We start from the raw sequence: 18,377 nt of genomic DNA on the forward strand, positions 1-18,377 counted from the left end.
ATGTAAGGCTATGTTTTTGTGGTAGCTGGTTGTTATAGCGATATTCTATGGTGCAATAAAGGACAAATAAGGACACATATCCTTCCTAATTAAACACAAGATCACCAGGCCCCCCATCTCTACACACCACATAGAACACAAGTGCAACCAAATGCAAGTCCAAGTGCAAGTAGTCTTTGCTGAACATCCAACACCAACAAACAAACATGTCTCAATAAAAAACAAGAGAATCCACCAGACAGGGCTTGGGATATTTTACCAATGAAGCACAACACTTGACAAACTAAATCTCACAAACAGGTTCCATGATTTAATGGGCATGAATCACAGGATACAAACTCAAAACTGACAAAATGACACAGACTTGATTAGTAGAAGATCATTGGCTGAATACATGTAATCTTTTAATGACCTGGAACATGTCAGAAATCAAATGTCCATTGAATATCCACAGTTCCTCCTGGAGGCCTTAAAACCAATAAACTTCAAAAACCAATAAACAGTTCTTTTGTTATAAAAAATGTACAGTAAACTCCCAAGAAAGGACCTTTGTGGACTTAATGAATGCATGGAAGTCAGTGAATTGTCAGTTTAATTGATCATACCTCTCTTCTTTTAGGCAACGCAGATGACCATGCAGGCCTTGACCCTTTCACAGCAACAGGCTCAAGAGCAGCAGCAGCAGCAGAGGCGGCAGCAGCAACGCCAGTGGCCGGACCAGGAAGAGAGGCGCCAGCAGCAACGCCAGTGGCCAGTCCAGGAAGAGAGGCGACAAAGCCCCGTCCGCTCCAGGCAACCTGAAGTACAAGCCCCAAAGCCCCCTCCTGCCAAGAAAGAGCCTACACTGCCTCCTAATCCCCGAACACAGCATCGCATTCCAGAGGTATCTGCCATGATGCCGTGTGTACATTTGTGTGTGTGTGTGTGTGTGTGTGTACATGCTCTTTTGATTCACGGTTGGCTCGTAGTGGTGTTCCATGTGTATCTAACAAAGCATATTAAACTTGTTAGTTGAACAGTGGAAACAAAACATCACATTCAAGAATTATTTTTTTGAGAATGTTTCCCTCTGCTTGACTGGTGTTAATTCAGTCCTATGTTATGACTGGATTATAATTATGGTCTGTGTGGTTGGGCTTGACAGCCAGAAATAGATCTTTCAGACCCTGAAGAGGAACCTGAATCCTTCAAGGACAAGAAAGATTTCTTCCAGAAGATTGGTGAGAGGAGGCTTATGAAAAATATGTCTAAGTTTTAACTAAGTTAAAACTACCTAATTTAAATTAAATTCTTTACTCTATAGTCTCCAAGGATGTTCAACCCAAACAGCCAAGAGCACCCAAGCCTGCAAAACCTGTTTATGTTAGCCCACCTGCACCCAAACCCAAACCCAAAGCTCCAACTCCATCTCCAGTTAAAAAAGGTTGGCATCAGTGTTCTTCATATTCCCATTTTGGTTCTGCAATAAATAAGCATTGATGCTATGACAAAGATGCCTCAGAAATACCATATCATATCAATATTCAAACTGTGGTATGCATACCTAATGGAAAACAATTTAATTCCGAAGGACCAATGACCTAAAAAGAGTGCAGTCTGTAGTCACTAGCTTGTTCTTCTCACCTCTATCTTCTAGTTAAGCCTGCCCCAGAACCCTCAGAGGAACCTGAAGAGCCACATCCAAGATCTGCTTCTCCCAGGCCAGAGCCCAGCCACAACATCCGTGAAATTATTAAATTATATCAAAGCCGCCCTGCTCCTGAACCCAAGGGATTCGAACCTGTTAGGTAGGGTAAAGCAAACACTTACCAATATGCAGTACATTGTGAAGTACATGTACATGTTGTTCTCAGATGGTATCAATGTTGTGTGTTTTTGTTGGAACACAGAACAGTCTGTTACTGTGGGACTAACAGTGCTTGTTTAATTTCAGAGTACCTTCCATGTTGAACACTGAACAGTCTGTTACCGTGGGACTAACAGTGCTTGTTTAATTTCAGAGTACCTTCCAAGACCTTTCTAAAGAAGAATGACCCCAAAGAGGAAGCACTTGCCAAGCTCCGAGGCAAAGGTCCAGTTGTACAACAGAAGGTAGTGTAAAACATGATTTCAGTTCTCTCATACAAGATGATCTCTGTGCAAATCTGTGTAATTTTAATGTCATTCTTTAAACAACAGCAGTGGACTCCTCAGCCTCAGGTCGAAAAGCCACCTGCAAGAGCCTTCCCACCTCCAGTGCGCCCCCCTGCTCAACCCCCAGCCCCTCGATCCATCTCTAACAGCATGAGGGAGAAGCAGCGCTCACTTGGGGATCTCTTTGGGTCACAACGCACTCAGACACGACCCCCACCACCTGAGTTCCCTCCACTCCCCCCTCCCTCTCCTGACATCCCAGAGCCACCACCTATGGCTGCACCTACACGTAGTGAGTAAAGAGACACCACCTATGGCTGCACCTACACGTAGTGAGTAAAGAGACACCACCTATGACTGCACCTACACGTAGTGAGTAAAGAGACACCACCTATGGCTGCACCTACACGTAGTGAGTAAAGAGACACCACCTATGGCTGCACCTACACGTAGTGAGTAAAGAAAGTGGCCGCAGGACCTGAACATGTTTGTATGCTGAGATAAATGAATGACAATAATTTGTTCCACTTTTGGGAAGTTTGAATTGCAGTGGGGTATGGGGCATCATTTACATTCATTTGAGGCATGACACATCTACTGGTGTATGAGCACAGTGTTTGGAGCTGTTCCAGATCAGAACAGAACAGTTTCACATAAGTGCTTTTATCAATCTTGCCCTGGCTTTGTTTCCGCAGATCAGATCCACAAACTGCTGAGTGAGGAGAACATTCGCTCTCAGCTCCACAGGTTCTCTGCCAGTGTATACTTCTCCTACTCTAGTATGCCAGGCAGGCTCTTCTTGAGGAAAGAGGTGAGCTGGATATCAATTTACTGATTTGCTAAGTGAGTGCTTTGGTGTTGTGCTTTTTTGTTGGATTCAAGCATTGGAGGGTGTTTTACAATATTATAAGTCATATTAAATACATTGGCCATTGTTCATTCGAGGCTAATTGAGTTACTTGCTACAGCCATCAACAGCATTGTAAGCTCTAAATAATTTTGCCTTTTTGGTAGGTTTTCTATCCCAAAGAGAAGTTCAACCACACATACATCCTTAACTTGCTGTGTGAGCAGGTAAGGTGGCTACCCCACTTGAGGCTTACATGGCTAGCCTAAGGCTTCACTAATTGAAACATGCTTAGTTTCATTTCAGGTCTTGATGATGGGAATGAGTAATTTAACCCATCCTTTAATCTTACCTTTTTGTGATAGATAATGAGAGACACCTTCTCTGATTCCTGTGTGAAAATTACTCGTGAGGAACGTCGCAAGATGAAAGATTTATTGGGTGAGTAAGCAGTGACCGATATCTGGGTTATTGCCCTGATGTGTTCCCCTATGGACCTGACATTGGGTTATTGCCCTGATGTGTTCCCCTCTGGACCTGACATTGGGTTATTGCCCTGATGTGTTACCCTATGGACCTGACATGGACCGGCTCAACGGTTTGCGCTGAGAATCTGAATGTCATTTATACAGGCCGATTCCACGTTGGTCCAAGCATCAGCACCATGCAGGATGATGCTGTGAAGAAGAGAGTTGTCATGGCTGCCAGAGACAACTGGGAGAACTACTTCACATGCCTTTTTCCTGTAGAGGTAAAGAGTCTATGATTTATGAGATAGATAATGGACATTTAAGCCTGTGTAGTCCACGTGCTCCTCTCACGCTGCTCGTGTTTCAATCAAATACCCTTTTGAAGGATCATGAAGAGACACGTGAAAGATTTAATGATGGTGAAGAGTTGTGCAAGTGTACTGTACATTGCAAGTTGAAGTCTTTGGTAAAGTGATTAGAGGTTGCTGCATGGTTGTTACCTTCAAAGAATAAGAGTACTGAATTCTGTCCATTCCTTGCCAACTCTAGAACAATGTGTGCTGAGCAGTCGTTCTGATATGCTACCATTATCCGTTACAATGTTAAATGAGTTCAGATGGAATGAAGTCAATACATCAGGCACAGAAACATTCACTCAAACATGAGCATACTTAACAGATCTGTGTTTTGTGTCCTGTCTTTCCTGTCTTATGTCATGTTTTTGCCTGGTTGGATCAGGCTGGGGTCGTCGGAGACGCCCAGATTCTAGGGGTATCTCATCGAGGAATTAAGCTTCTACGTGTTGTCAAGGCCACAGGAATCAACACAAAACACCTGAAGAATCTCTGCAGTTACAGGTTGGTGTCTTTCTCAATCCAGGGAAAATTATTAACATTAAACAGAATGTTTCAGAAGAACTAACTTTGAAAATGAATGTATGTATGTGATGGCTGTTGGCTGTTAAGTTCAAATATCAACAATCTTTCACCAGGATCACGGTCCGCACCCTTATGGAGGTGCTCAGTAGTCTCAATATTGGGTATCAGTCAGTACAACTCTGGTGGAAGATAATGTTTTATTATAGAGCAAAATACAAAGTGCCTCACAAAGGCAGCAAAATAAAACCATCAAGCTTTAAAAGAGAATATATAAGAACTCAGCTCAGCGATATATAGTGAATGGAGGCTAAAACAGGAGTCATGTGATCACGTCTCTTGGTTTTGGTAAGAAGCCTGGCGGTAGAGTTCTGGACAGTCTAAGCCAATTCATAAATTTTTGGTTCAGTCAGGTAAAAAGGCTGTTGCAGTATTTTAGGTGTGATGAGATATATTTATAGCTAATATATCTAAGATGATAAAAACATGATTGCACAAGGTTGTAGTGTGTTCCTCAAAATATATTTATATATATTTTAGTAATATATTACTGTCAAACCAGATGCAAAGATTCTTTGCAACAGGCTTGATATGATCCAATAGGGAACCAGCAGATGGCAGAATTTGTTGTGCCATGTTCTGGGACCCAATGACAAGGATTTCTGTTTTGTCTGAGTCTTATAGACTTGATATAATTGACATCAGAGTCCATTCAAAATAATTTTAGGCTTTCTGCTTCACAATATTTTGAGTTGACACGTTATGTTTCATGGGTAACATGGTTAATGCCAGTGCCGTGGATGTGAATGAGCTGTCGTAGCCCAGACAACACAGACAAACAAAGATGATTAGTTATCTGGACCTATTGGTGATCATTTTACGTATTATTGTAAATATGCCTCTTTACCTACAGTCAACTCTGATTGCTCCCAGGGTTACTAGAAAGTGTTTAGGCTGGGAGTTTTCTAATTTCTGTAATGATCTTTGACGTATGTTGTGTGTGTAGCTATGCTGAGGTGTTGTCAGTGGAGCTCCATGGATCTGGTGCAGTGGTCTTCTCCCTGAAGAACGAATCTCTGGAGCTGCAGTCCTCTCATGCTCCCCAGATCACTGCCATGGTCCAGCTCTTCCTCAGAGAACTTGTCAAGGTTCGCTTCAAAAACACATCAAACACTAAACAATATGATTATTGTGGTGCTAGAAAAGTTTCTGAATCTCTTACGGAGTTTGGAAAATCTGCATAAGTATATCAAATGTGATCAGAAGCAAGTCAAAAATCTAAATTGTATAATTATTCTCTCATTTATTCACATATATACACTATTCACATATATTCACATATATACACTAGAACAAGCTCTCCTGGTTTTTCGTGTGTTGGGACATGCCTTTTTTTAAACACAAATACTTGTGAACCATAAGCCCTCTGTTAAACAGTGGGAAGTTGTACATTTCTTTTTTGTGGTTACATTATTGAGCGGCAGATAATGTCTTTAATCTTCTGTTTCCCAGGGATCTGAATATGTTGTCTCACTGAACAGTTATGTGACTGATGATAAAAGCCTCCTCAGTTTCCATAAGGGAGACATCATCAAATTACAGAAGATGGATAGCCTTCAGGATGGTGAGAATTCTTCTTGATCATTGTTTGTCATTTATTACAAAATAGTTTGTCTTCAATACGTGTTTCTTGAATTTGAATGTGTGAATAAGGCAGTTTGTCTTCAATACGTGTTTATTGAATTTGAACGTGTGAATAAGGCAGTTTGTCTTCAATACGTGTTTATTGAATTTGAATGTGTGAATAAGGCAGTTTGTCTTCAATACGTGTTTATTGAATTTGAATGTGTGAATAAGGCAGTTGGTTCTTCTCTCCCAGGCTGGCTGTTCGGCTCTGTTGGTGGGCGCTCAGGTCTGTTTCCTGCTGAGGTCACACAACCCTCAGCCCCACCAGATTACCATAGTGCCCATCTGAACCGGCAGGAGGAGAGGAGACAGAGCACCAGGACCCCCTCAGCACAGCCTAAGGCACCCCATTCCCAAAGGACCCCCTCAACACAGCCTAAGGCACCCCATTCCCAAAGGACCCCTACTCCCAGTGGAGGCACAGAATACCCCATGGAGGGACGGCCAGAAAGAGTGTCAAGCTCAGAGCTTCAGCCACACGTCATGGTTGAATTTGCCCAGAAATACTTCAGAGATGTTGTCACAAGGTGACTGGTAGCAGACACATTTAAGGGATGGATGAGAAAAAAAAAACATTCATAATTAAAAAAAAATCACCATCATTAATTCACATGCAAAAAATAAAATGTATATTATTATACTAGCTATTTTTATACAAGGAAAGACACCTATTCACCACTCACAGACATATTCTGCCTCTCTATTTCAGATCAGACAGTAAAAGTCTGTCTGCACATGGAAGAAGCTTTGCAGAGACGGTTGAGTACACCATGGTACTGTTCTGTTGAGTTATGATATCAAATGATATATGACATATTTCCAGGTGGATAGTTTTCTGAGACTAGTCTTGCACGTACATTCCTCATCAGCAGGCCGTATTTAACTAATGTTGACCATAAAAGTACCGATTGTCTTTTTGATTGGGGTCCCATTCCATGAATTTCAGGAACCAATTCTGGTATCATTGATCTTGTATTCTGACAGCGAGCTCAATGACCTGTCAGTCCCATGCTTCACATGTGAGTTTACACATACACAAGGATGCACCACTCTTTTGTAAAGTTTTTTTATAGTTATAGATTTAGTTATGGTTTTCATACAAATACTAATGATTTCAGAACGATAAATTGTTAAAAATGGTCAATTGTTAATCCTGTTCCCCTGTCTCTCCTCTTTAAAGGTGTAATGCAGTTCATGGGTGACTTACCTTTAAATAAACATCAGTCAGAGGGAGATTGTGTCAATCATATCCTTCAGGTTAGTCTCATAGCTAGGCATATGCGTTAAACATATACATCTTCCTTGGACTGAGACAAAAGTAAAAAAACAAAAACCCCTGGAAGCTTGAGCTAGGAACACTATCAACCAGGTGCATAGCGGAGACCCCTTCAGTATTCAGACTGACAACCTAGCACACAGTGCAGCTTAGCCACATGCTACTTAGTTGGCCAACAGTAACACTGACACACAGCTAGATACACCAAACCAGCAAGAAAGCAATTTAACATTTAGAAGTTATACCAATAATAAAACACATCCAAGCCAAAACTACAAATTCAAATGCCTGGATGAGCAGCAAACTAGTGAAACATGCATTTTGCATCCCAACCCTAGAAAATACAGCTTGTCAGTAGCTTGTATAGAGTGTTTTTGCAATTGGAAAGGTTGGAAATTACCTGAATTATACCCAAGAAAGTATGGGAAAAGATATACCACATAAATGTTAATAATAGTCCTGATGGAAGGTCAACAATCCTGCAAAACTGCAAATGTCAATTGGAATCTCCCACATCAGTGTCTGGTGTTTGAGTGTGCTGGATAACTCCGATCTTCCTGACACCATGTTTACTCTTCTTCGTCAGTTGGGACAGGAAAAGGAGTATCTGAGGGATGAAATCTACTGCCAGATCATCAAACAGACGACACGAAATCCAAATCAGTGAGTGTGTTTGTGAAGCAAACTTAACAGAAGTACACCATGTGATGGAGTCTTTGGGTCTTCTCCCTCATCAGACATTCACAATGGCGTTCTATGTCTCTGTCTCTGTCTCCCCACCATAGAGAGAGCTGTTCCCTGGGTTGGCGCTTGCTGACTCTGGTGACGGGGTTTTTCCCGTGCTCCAACACCCTGTTGCCCTACTTCACCCGTTACCTTGAAGACTACTTCAAAACCTCTACTGACCCTTTCAAAGGTGCTCCTCTCCCTGCCGTATACCTCTAGTCTTTCTTTATCAGCATCTCAAAAATATGTATATATTTAAAATATATGAGTCACAAAATAGTTGATCAGAATAATGAACAATCAATATTGATAATTGAGGGTATCCCCTGCTCTGGTTAATATGTTCCTGTGTGAGTGTACATACATATTTTGAAATGAGTCCCTATGCAATGTAATATACAATGTTTCTCTCTGTTAATCCTATCTGTGACCAATAAGCAATATCTCTGTCCAGCAGCTAACAGAGGAGCTTTAATATCAGTGTTTTAGGGATTTGGTACCATTGAACCAGAGTGTTTATATTTACATATGCAATTACATCTTTCGTGAGGTAGAACCCAACACACATAAACAGTTAAATATGGGTCTAAATAAAGTGAGGTAGAACCCAACACACATAAACAGTTAAACATGGGTCTAAATAAAGTGAGGTAGAACCCAACACACATAAACAGTTAAATATGGGTCTAAATAAAGTGAGGTAGAACCCAACACGAATAAACAGTTAAACATGGGGCTAAATAAAGTGCAACTAAGGAAAATGTCAGGGTTTCTCAAAAGAAGTACACAACAGCTAGATAAACATGAAAACATGAACAGCTGCTGAATTTCATAGTGATGGAATCTTCTTTTTGACACCCTAGAGCTCACTTACATCTGTGAGGACAACCTTAAACGCTCTCTGGCGTATGGAGGCCGGAGACACATCCCATCTCATGCTGAAATGGATGCTATACTGGTGAGCAGAAATGTCTAAAGTTTAAATCCGCCAGTATTTGTGTTTCCTAACATGTGCCCTTTTTTATCTCTGTGCAGTATTCGTCTACAGTATTTGAGTTTTGTTTCATATACTTCTGATAATGGTTCAATTCCCCCTCCCTGGCCATAGTGACTAAATGTTATTGGTTTTAGGCACCAGACACGTCTATACTATGGGTATGTTTCATGCTGTTCACTTGGCTAAGGAGCCACACTTATTTAATAGAAATAAGATGATGTTAGTGGGAAAACTGGATACTTTCTGTGACATGTAGCTTACATCATCATGCATTTGATTATGTTCTTGATTTAATTTGTTGTTTTATTTATTCTTGCTGTTGTTATATAAAGCCATTATCCTGTCGCTTCAAGGAATCATGACTTTTCCATTAAGCCAAGCCAGAGCTCCTACTCATTAAACTAGCCTAAAAATAAAACCTGGGCTGTGGTCAGATTGTCAAAGAAAGTATGTTCAATGTCCTTTCCTTACCACTTTTCCTTGGTTAAGGAAAGATATGAAGGAGAATTAGGAAAAGATAAGGAAACATAAGGAAAAAACAACCGCAATGCCAATAGAACCCAACTGCACTTCAATTAGGCTACATAACTATGTGATGGCGCATGTTATTGACATGGGTCTTTAAATGTTGCTGCTGCAAGGAATTGCAAAACAGCATTCTACCCTTTCTCTCCTAAAGGATGGTTCAGTGTAATGCTAAAGAAGATAAGAAAGGAAGCATTGAAGAACCTTTCCTTAGCATTTAGAGAATTCAACCAGCTCTTATCATGGCTGCCACTTAGACACTTCCGGGTCATTTCACTCAGCTAGGAACCTTCCTTAGCAAAAAAGACTATCCTTAGCTACTATAATTTAAGGCCTCAACAAGTTTATTCACTACTCCAAATGTTGAATAAATACGGTTTGTTTCTTCTTTCATTGACATGTGACCTTTCTTCTCTCTTAGGCTGGTAGGAGTACTCTGCAGCTCTCCATTGTGCTCCCTGGGGGTGTAGAGTTTCCCTGCAAAATCCAAAGCTTCAGTGTAAGTGCTCTGGTTAAAGCCCTGAAGACAAATATTGTTATAACATCCAGTAATGCAGTTACAGCTCCATCAAAACATACACTAATGTGATAACTTACCCAAATGCGTTTATATATTATGTAATATATTTAACAGAAAATGCTTTGACCTATAATACACTTTTTGGAAGATGTATAGTTTGTATCCCTTTTTGGGAAGAAAATGATTGAATTTCTGTACTGAAAAAAGAGCTGATGAATGCATCAGCCCAACAAATCAGAGAGGACTGACAGCACTTGTATGTACATATAGAATAGATATAGAATAGATATAGAATTTTACAATAAGATATTCTATTACATTCGTATTAAATTATTTGAATAACAATCAGCATACATTATCAATATTGTACTAAGTGATGATTTTTTCATTCCATAGGGATCAGTCCATTTGCAGTGATTATTTAGAAACTATTTACTTCTGTGTGCAGGTGGCCCTGGAGGTTGTGACTGACCTGTGTACTGAGATGGGAATAACGGACCCCTTTGAAGCAAAGGAGTTTTCAATCAAAGCCACCCGTGGACAAGGTGCTTATACTCAGAGTCATTGAATGTGTTAAAGTGATCTGGACTTGCAGTAGGCATGTTCTCAAAGCCAGAGTCTCTTGGCTACAACATAGTGGCATGCTATACATGTAGACTGCAAGGGTAAAGCATTCAACACTACGATAGATTTGTGCTGTGCTGAGAACTTTCTTGTCTGGGAATGTTTTGTTTGTTCGGATGGTTTTGTAAATCAAAGTCCAGATTTCTGTGTGTTTACCTGTCTTCCTGTTTACTGATCTTGAGTGTAACTTGGTGTGCAGAACTGGACCTCATCTGTTATGAACGTATTTCCTACATAAAGTTACCCTACATAAAGAGGCCATTCACTGCTAACTTCCTATTTGTGTTCTAGTGGTGAGGCCCATCCATCCAAATGAATACCTGTTTGATTTCCTTCTGGACGACGGCTCCATCACACTGTCCTTCCATCGGGTGGTTTGGCAGTACCCCCTGAGCTTTGAAAATCAGATGTATATCGAGTTCCACTTCCAACAGGTCAGTCACCAAATCAAAATGAACAATGAATCAGATACAGGCAAAGCCCTGATTATGTGCTGAACCATGTCTACCTAACTACCTAACAAAATATTTAAAAAATGATGACTTATGTATTTCCTGTGGCAGAAGGAATCTCAAAGCATTTTTTGAAACAGTCCAATTTTCTTGGACTGGTTAGATCTGCAGGTGGTCTCACCAAATCCTATTTTTGTTCTACTTTAGCCAAAAAGGATTATTTCAAACTTAAAAGAGTACATGTGTAACCTCACAGCTTCATGGACATGCTACAGATTAGGCTACACAGTACATACTGTAGGCTCTTGTTTGTTAAATAGTATTTTACCAGCATTTAAGTTCAAGCCACTTATGCTTGCCTACAGAGTGATTGCTGGTTCTGCTCCCATCTTCCTAAATGCTCTTGTAAGGGCAAATGTTACCCCCAGGATGCTGCGCTCGTCTAGTGAGCGTCAATTAGCACTGCCGCCTGTGCAAGTACGGCAATCTAGACTATTCTCATTCGTAGTTCCACGTTGGTGGAACGAGCGGCCTAGCACTACCAGAGCAGGAGCGTCCCTCTCTACCTTCAAGAAGCGCTTGAAGACCCAACTCTTCAGAGAGCACCTCCCTTCCTAACTGCACTTCTATTAGTACTATGTTAACTTGCACTTACAGCAGTTACATTCCTGCACTTATTTTTAATTCTTATGTAAAATAGTATTTATTGTTACACTAAGTCTCTATTGCTCGTAGCTTGACTGTTCTCTCCCTTGTACATCACTTTGGACAAAAGTGTCTGCCAAATTACTAAATGTAAATGTAAATGTAAATGTAATTATATAGCAAGTGAAAGTTTGGTGAAATAGCAGCATCTTTTCATTAGCATCCGGTCCAATACCTACTGCCACATAATCAGCATTATGAATGAATATGATGGACTGATTGGTTATTAATGGCCACTCTCACATTTTACACTTTTAATCATACCCTGTACAGGATCTAAAAACAATCAGTCCAGGGACGTGCACAGGAATTTTGAAGGGCCTTTGCTCTGCCCTGGAGAGAAAGGGCAACACGTTAATTTTTGTAACCGCCACCGCCATGCCCCCTCCCCCTGCGCGCATATTCTGTCAAATCACTTAAAACTGTAAAATTGTCAGGGTTGATCACTAACCGCCGCCACGCCCCCTCCCCCTGCGCGCATATTCTGCCTATATCACTTAAAAATGTGAAATTGTCAGGGTCAATCACTAACCGCCGCCGCCACGCCCCCTCCCCCCGCGCACATATTCCACGATTTTTTTGTAATCTAGGCCTACATGAACTCTTGCAGCCGTTATACTATTTAAAAAAATAAATAAAATTGAGTCGAAGAGGGCAAACAGGCAGTTGCCTGGGCAACCTTAGCCCCCTCCTGTGCACGTCCCTGAATCAGTCTACAGAGCTGTTTATGTCTAAGTCTCTTTAAGACTATGCCATGGGAAAGAGGTATATTAGCACTGACTGAAAGAGGTATATTAGCCCTGACTGAATGAAAGAGGTATATTAGCACTGACTGAATGAAAGAGGTATATTAGCACTGACTGAATGAAAGAGGTGTATTAGCACTGACTGAAAGAGGTATATTAGCACTGACTGAATGGCTTCCACCCTCCTCTTTAAGACTATGCCATGGGAAAGAGGTATATTAGCCCTGACTGAATGAAAGAGGTATATTAGCACTGACTGAATGAAAGAGGTATATTAGCACTGACTGAAAGAGGTATATTAGCACTGACTGAATGAAAGAGGTATATTAGCACTGACTGAATGAAAGAGGTATATTAGCCCTGACTAAATGAAATAGGTATATTAGCACTGACTGAATGAAAGAGGTATATTAGCACTGACTGAAAGAGGTATATTAGCACTGACTGAAAGAGGTATATTAGCACTGACTGAATGACTTCCACCCTCCTCTTTTTCAGGTCCTTGCTGACTATCTGGATGCAAGACTATTGCTCCCAGGAAATAGTGTTCTAGAACAGGTTGTGGAGTTGGCTGTACTTCAGCACCTTGCCCTGGGCATCAGAGACCTACCATCACAGTAAGAGTTCTACTTCTCTTAATAGTCTATAAACTTTTGCTGTTGCTGTTTTTGCTGAAATGCATAAACACAGTAATGGCTGCCTGTTGGATTGAAATAGTACACATGATAAAGGAAAAGGACACATATAATCTATATGTACCTGCATTGAAAATGGCAATTGTAAATACTCCGAAGATGCTGGATCAGTCATGATTGAGTTATTATGATTGGGTTGTGATGATTGGATACTGGATTGTGTGGTTGGATTGGAGATGCCATATATGTTCCTCTCCAGGTCTGAGCTGAAAGACTACCTCCCCCGGATGGAGGGAGCGAATGCTAAAGATGAGCAGCTGCTCTCTGCATGCCACAATCACCTGTCAAGCCTGGGTGACTTGCATCCGTTTGAGGCCAAAACGCGCTTCCTTCGTAAGTAGCACCTTGTACCAGAAATGATACATTTTAGCATGCCACTTCTCTGCTCAGGCTGTTCATACAAGATTTACTTTATTTTACCTTAATATGTCATTTTAATCTATGAAATAGCATTCTGGTAAATTAAACATCACACATTTTCTGTAATGAACCATATGGTTAAATTCAGAATTACATTTGTAATAATGTACATAATGTATTGAATCTGTGCATTGATAATCTCCTTAGAGCACCTTAGCTCCTTGCCTCTCTTTGGCTCCAACATCTTCCTGGCTCAGAAAGTCAGTCACCAGAGCTGTCCCTCTCCCTGCATAGTGGCCGTGACAGCAGCAGATATTACTTTCTGTCACCCTAAGACACAGGTAAGCTTTTTTGATGTAACATACTCATATTATGGTTGCCATTACATTGGTTTATGGGCTCTATGTAAGAAATACTGGGCTGTTAATTTGAACATAGATTGCCAAATAGGTGGATGTCGGTGATATTAATGAATATTAATGAGTTTTCAATGAAAAATGCAACTCAAATGACAATTGAATGCAATGTATGCTACCATTCAAAGGTTTGGAGCCAGAAATCTAGTGTAGACATTGTTATTGTTGTAAATAGCTATTAAAGCTGGAAATGACTGATTTTGAACGGAATATCTACATAGGCGTAAAAGACCCAGTTGTTTAATGGAATATCTACATAGGCGCAAAAGACCCAGTAGTTGCCACCATCACTCCTGTTTCAATGGTACATTATGTTAGCTAATCCTATATTATCATGTTAAAAAGGCTAATTCATCATTAGAAAACCTGTCTGTTGTGCTGTTTAAGGAAGTAATAAAATGGTTATTTTTTGGACTACTTGAGTATCTGAAGCATCAGCACTTCTTAAATTGATTACCGTATTTTCCCGATAATATCCTCACTGTCCCTACCATAACTTGCGCCCATGACTCCATTGCCATGTGGATGGCATTTGACTGCAGCCAATGTTATCCTACAACAAGAGAGAGACCCAAAGTATTACGCAAAATGATGCAAGACCTATTTAAAGCAGCATAACGGAACAATTACTAATCGCTAATGAGATGCTAGCGGCTAAAACTAGCGAAACCTCTTGAAATGTGCTTACTTTGACACTATGACAAACTAGTTAATTAACAACTGTCCTAACACAGTCAAACATCAAGCAAGTGCAACACAAGACAAAGCAAGACGGCAAACAAGCTACTTACTAGTTCGGCAGACAGTAGAAACCGGGCGGCTTCAGCCAAACCTACATAACCCAGTAATATGCCTACGGACCCTGGTATGGCAACGGCACGGAAGCGATTCTCCATATTAAAAGTCATTGTAGCGCCCCAATTTTTTTAAGCTGTTATTTTACGGTAAAACTGCTTATCCTAACTCTAACCCTGAAGTACAATTACTGCATAATGCCACTTTAATGAAGAAGCAGTCAAGCTGTAATGCTACAAAGTTTGTAATTGCTGCAAATTACGGATTCTTTGATGAAAGCAAATTTTGAAGCACAAATTATTTCAAGCAGAAATCATTATTTCTAACTCAGTGCCTTGACTGGATTTTCAATACATTTTGCACCTTAACAGTAGAATATGTCAACCATGTTAACCGCTAACATCGTTTCTTGGTATGTGAAAACATTTCAGAGGCACACTTCAACTCTAAGATGGTGCATCTTTTTGTAAAAACAATCAAGATCACAACGTTTTAAAGAAATAGGTTGTGTTATGCGAGCTACACTTTATTTATCTTCACTCTTCACTTTAAGGGGATTATTGAAGTCTTCTTGTGACAGAATTCTCCTCACAGGACATATTGAGGTAGCAGAGTATTGGTATTATACTAGGGGACTTACTGTATTTCATAAATGTGCTGACTATACACGTATTCCCTCAGAAATATGCATGAAGACAGTAATAGTCATTGTTTCTGTAGGACTTTATTGACAGTGAACATTATGTGATAATATGAAAGTCCTGTTTAAGGTACATTACATTGCAATGCCATCAATTTTGTGTTTCTTCCACTAAAACGCCATAATCTTTCAGGAAATAAAATTGGCGATACCTCTGGTGGGAGTGCAGTCACTTCGTTCATACCAGCCCAAAAAAGGGAAACCACCAGCAGTTGAAATCAACTTTGCTTTTGGCTCTCGTCCCCAAACCATCTCCGTTCATCTGAAGCAGGTACAAACAGCAAATTCACTTACTATTACACTTTCTTACACATTATAGTCATATTTTCGTAATCATCTACACTAAATTGAACTGAAACAACTCAAGTATGGTATTCAAGGCTTGTGTGTATCTGTGTTTGTGTGTGTGTGTGTGTGTGTGTGTGTGTGTGTGTGTGTGTGTGTGTGTGACTAGGCAAAAGAGCTGTGTCACATCATTGCGGTGATCATGGAGGAACATGTGCAACCCACAGCCCAGTGAGTTGGGAGTGATGTGACCCCACATGTGAGCTGAGCCTCTGACAGCGTACAGATGTCTCTTCTAAAATGTCTAATTCATTGTCGGGGGTGAATGGCGTCAAGCAATTCAACACAATTATAGAATTCAATATACTCAATTAAATTATTGCACGTGTTGCATACTACTATTTATAACTACTGCCCATTTTTTAAGGAACATAAATCCTAACAATGTGCGTTCCCTTCAGGCCTTAAGTAGGGCCATAATGTAATGCTGGAGGACTGATATGTATTCCTTTGAAAGAAATTAAAATTAATATTATATATTGTGAATACATCCTAAAATTGCACTCATAACCTCAAAGGAGATTTACATTGTTTCTTATTTTATCAGCAGTTATTGAAATCTCATAATAATCATTTTCAATGCTGTTTCATTGCTGTTTGCCTTCTTTTTGCAGTCGTGACAGCATTTTGGTTTGATCTGATGTTTAAATGGTTATCAATGTCAGACAGATATTGGCAAAATTCACAGTCCATTCTTAAATTTGAATTTGGTTCTCCATGAGGTTCACCTGTTTAAATAAGATTCTGACTATATAATGCAATAGGGTAGCCTAAGACTGGAGATGTGTTGATTCTAGTTTTGATATTTTGCTTGTTTTGTACACAAATGCTTCATGAATAGGACAATAATAATTGCTTGGTGTGTCAATGGCAATGGCAAGTCGGCCTGCAGTATACAACAGGAGTACAGACCCTGTGCAGTATACAACAGGAGTACAGACCAGTGCAATATCATTTTAATGTCAAATGATTCAAAATTGTATTACCTTAGCGTTTGCATTATGTCGATTTTGAGCAGTAGGATAATTGTCCTTATGTAAAATGAAAAACTAACAATTTAGATTTACTATATAAAATTGCTTCATAGGATGAAGCATTTGCCTGTCTTTTTTTCAGAGCTAGATGAGAGAGCTTTGATAACCATGTTCAGTTTCTACTTTGAGGCATGAATTTCAATATAATCTTTCTAAAGTATTTATTAGCCAATTATTATTGTTCATAAGAGGAAATATTCTACTTAGCAACTTAGAAATAATGCAATTATTGAGAGGTGATAAAAATGTGCACAGGGCTATACTCACTTCTGTTGTATAGGCTACTGTGTGAAATTTGCAACAATGGGATACACTTGATTGATAATAGTAACTTTTGGTCTTAGGAGATAGATGGATAGATAAAATAGATAACCTATACCATGTGAATTCATTTGATTCTCAGTTTGATGGTTTACCATTGCTCATATTATAGCCACCACAGATCTTTAAAAATAAAGATATTTTTTTTAATGTAATTTCTAAATGTGTTCTTTTTTTCTCTGTGTTCTTCTATGGTATTACGTTAATTACTTTTCAACTGATGAATGGACTGGGTTTCTAAATGATGCCAACATGTGGGATGAAGCTACTACAGCGCCCCCTAGGGGTCTTGGTGTTTGTTGAGTTTCCTCGTACGGAGCACATACACTCCCGAAAGGGGATATTTTTGTGTCTTGTCCGCACAAGTTTATTATCTTGTACGCACAAATTATTTGTCCTGTGGGTACAAGTTGATATGTGCAAAGGCAGGCCTATGCTTTGAAGACCACGGGGGTAAGTTGTGTTTATAGTGAGTGACAACCAGATTGAGGACAGCTTTAATGAGGTTTTAATAAGGGCTGCCTTATGCACTCTCAAAAAAGAGAGTGAATCTGGCAATCTTGATGATACAATTCCTCTGTAGGATATTAATCCTGCTTTGGTTGTTGAAATAAGAAGAGGGTTTTGTCTCACTGACCTAATGAGTCTCTAATGAATGCATTCGGTGATTCCGCAATTATGAGCAATCACAATGAAACTTTCTAATGGATATTTTGAGAAGGGAGTAGACTCAGGTGTATTCCAAGACTGGAATGAGTTCTACAGCTGGTGCACTGTAGGTGCCAATGTTAAGGGCCCCTACCTCAGACACAAGTACCAAACACATGAGTGGCATTGGATGAACGCTCGTTAAAGGCTGGATTGCAATATTTCCCTTCCACTTCCATTCTTGGGGGAAGCCTTGAATGGTGTCACCAGTATATCTGGGAAACTTTCATGTCCTACATATCAAAACCAGAGAGGGAAATGTGACACAGCTGAGTCAAAACCCCCTCTACAACCTCCCAAACTCCCGCCAGACACCTGAAAAGATCTATTGGGGAACTGGATAAGAATCAGTCGAACAGTCCAATAGAAAAAAGGATGATATGATATTACATGGATTGGCTGCAGCTGTTGAATTGTCTCC

General features: G+C 40.0%; 1 protein-coding gene and 1 long non-coding RNA gene across 2 annotated transcripts; both read left to right on the forward strand.

Moving 5' to 3' along the window:
- The first annotated feature begins 620 nt into the window (after positions 1-620).
- On the forward strand, positions 621-17,403 carry myo15b (myosin XVB). Its single transcript, XM_012814533.2, has 28 exons — positions 621-883; positions 1,145-1,220; positions 1,304-1,423; positions 1,637-1,787; positions 2,001-2,091; positions 2,179-2,425; positions 2,829-2,944; positions 3,148-3,207; positions 3,346-3,421; positions 3,613-3,731; positions 4,189-4,307; positions 5,332-5,473; positions 5,838-5,949; positions 6,205-6,538; positions 6,721-6,784; positions 6,958-7,030; positions 7,192-7,268; positions 7,874-7,950; positions 8,073-8,203; positions 8,877-8,971; positions 9,957-10,034; positions 10,504-10,600; positions 10,971-11,113; positions 13,081-13,199; positions 13,477-13,610; positions 13,845-13,978; positions 15,682-15,819; positions 16,003-17,403. Exons 1-28 carry the CDS (start codon positions 629-631, stop codon positions 16,066-16,068), a joined length of 3,444 nt encoding a protein of 1,147 aa, XP_012669987.2. The 5' UTR covers positions 621-628; the 3' UTR covers positions 16,069-17,403.
- Positions 12,431-12,951, forward strand: LOC116218685. Its single transcript, XR_004162976.2, has 2 exons — positions 12,431-12,733; positions 12,796-12,951. It is a non-coding gene; the product is annotated as an uncharacterized LOC116218685 (long non-coding RNA).
- Positions 17,404-18,377: the final 974 nt, after the last annotated feature.

This window comes from Clupea harengus, chromosome 23 (assembly GCF_900700415.2).
Source record: "Clupea harengus chromosome 23, Ch_v2.0.2, whole genome shotgun sequence".
Taxonomy (NCBI): domain Eukaryota; kingdom Metazoa; phylum Chordata; class Actinopteri; order Clupeiformes; family Clupeidae; genus Clupea; species Clupea harengus.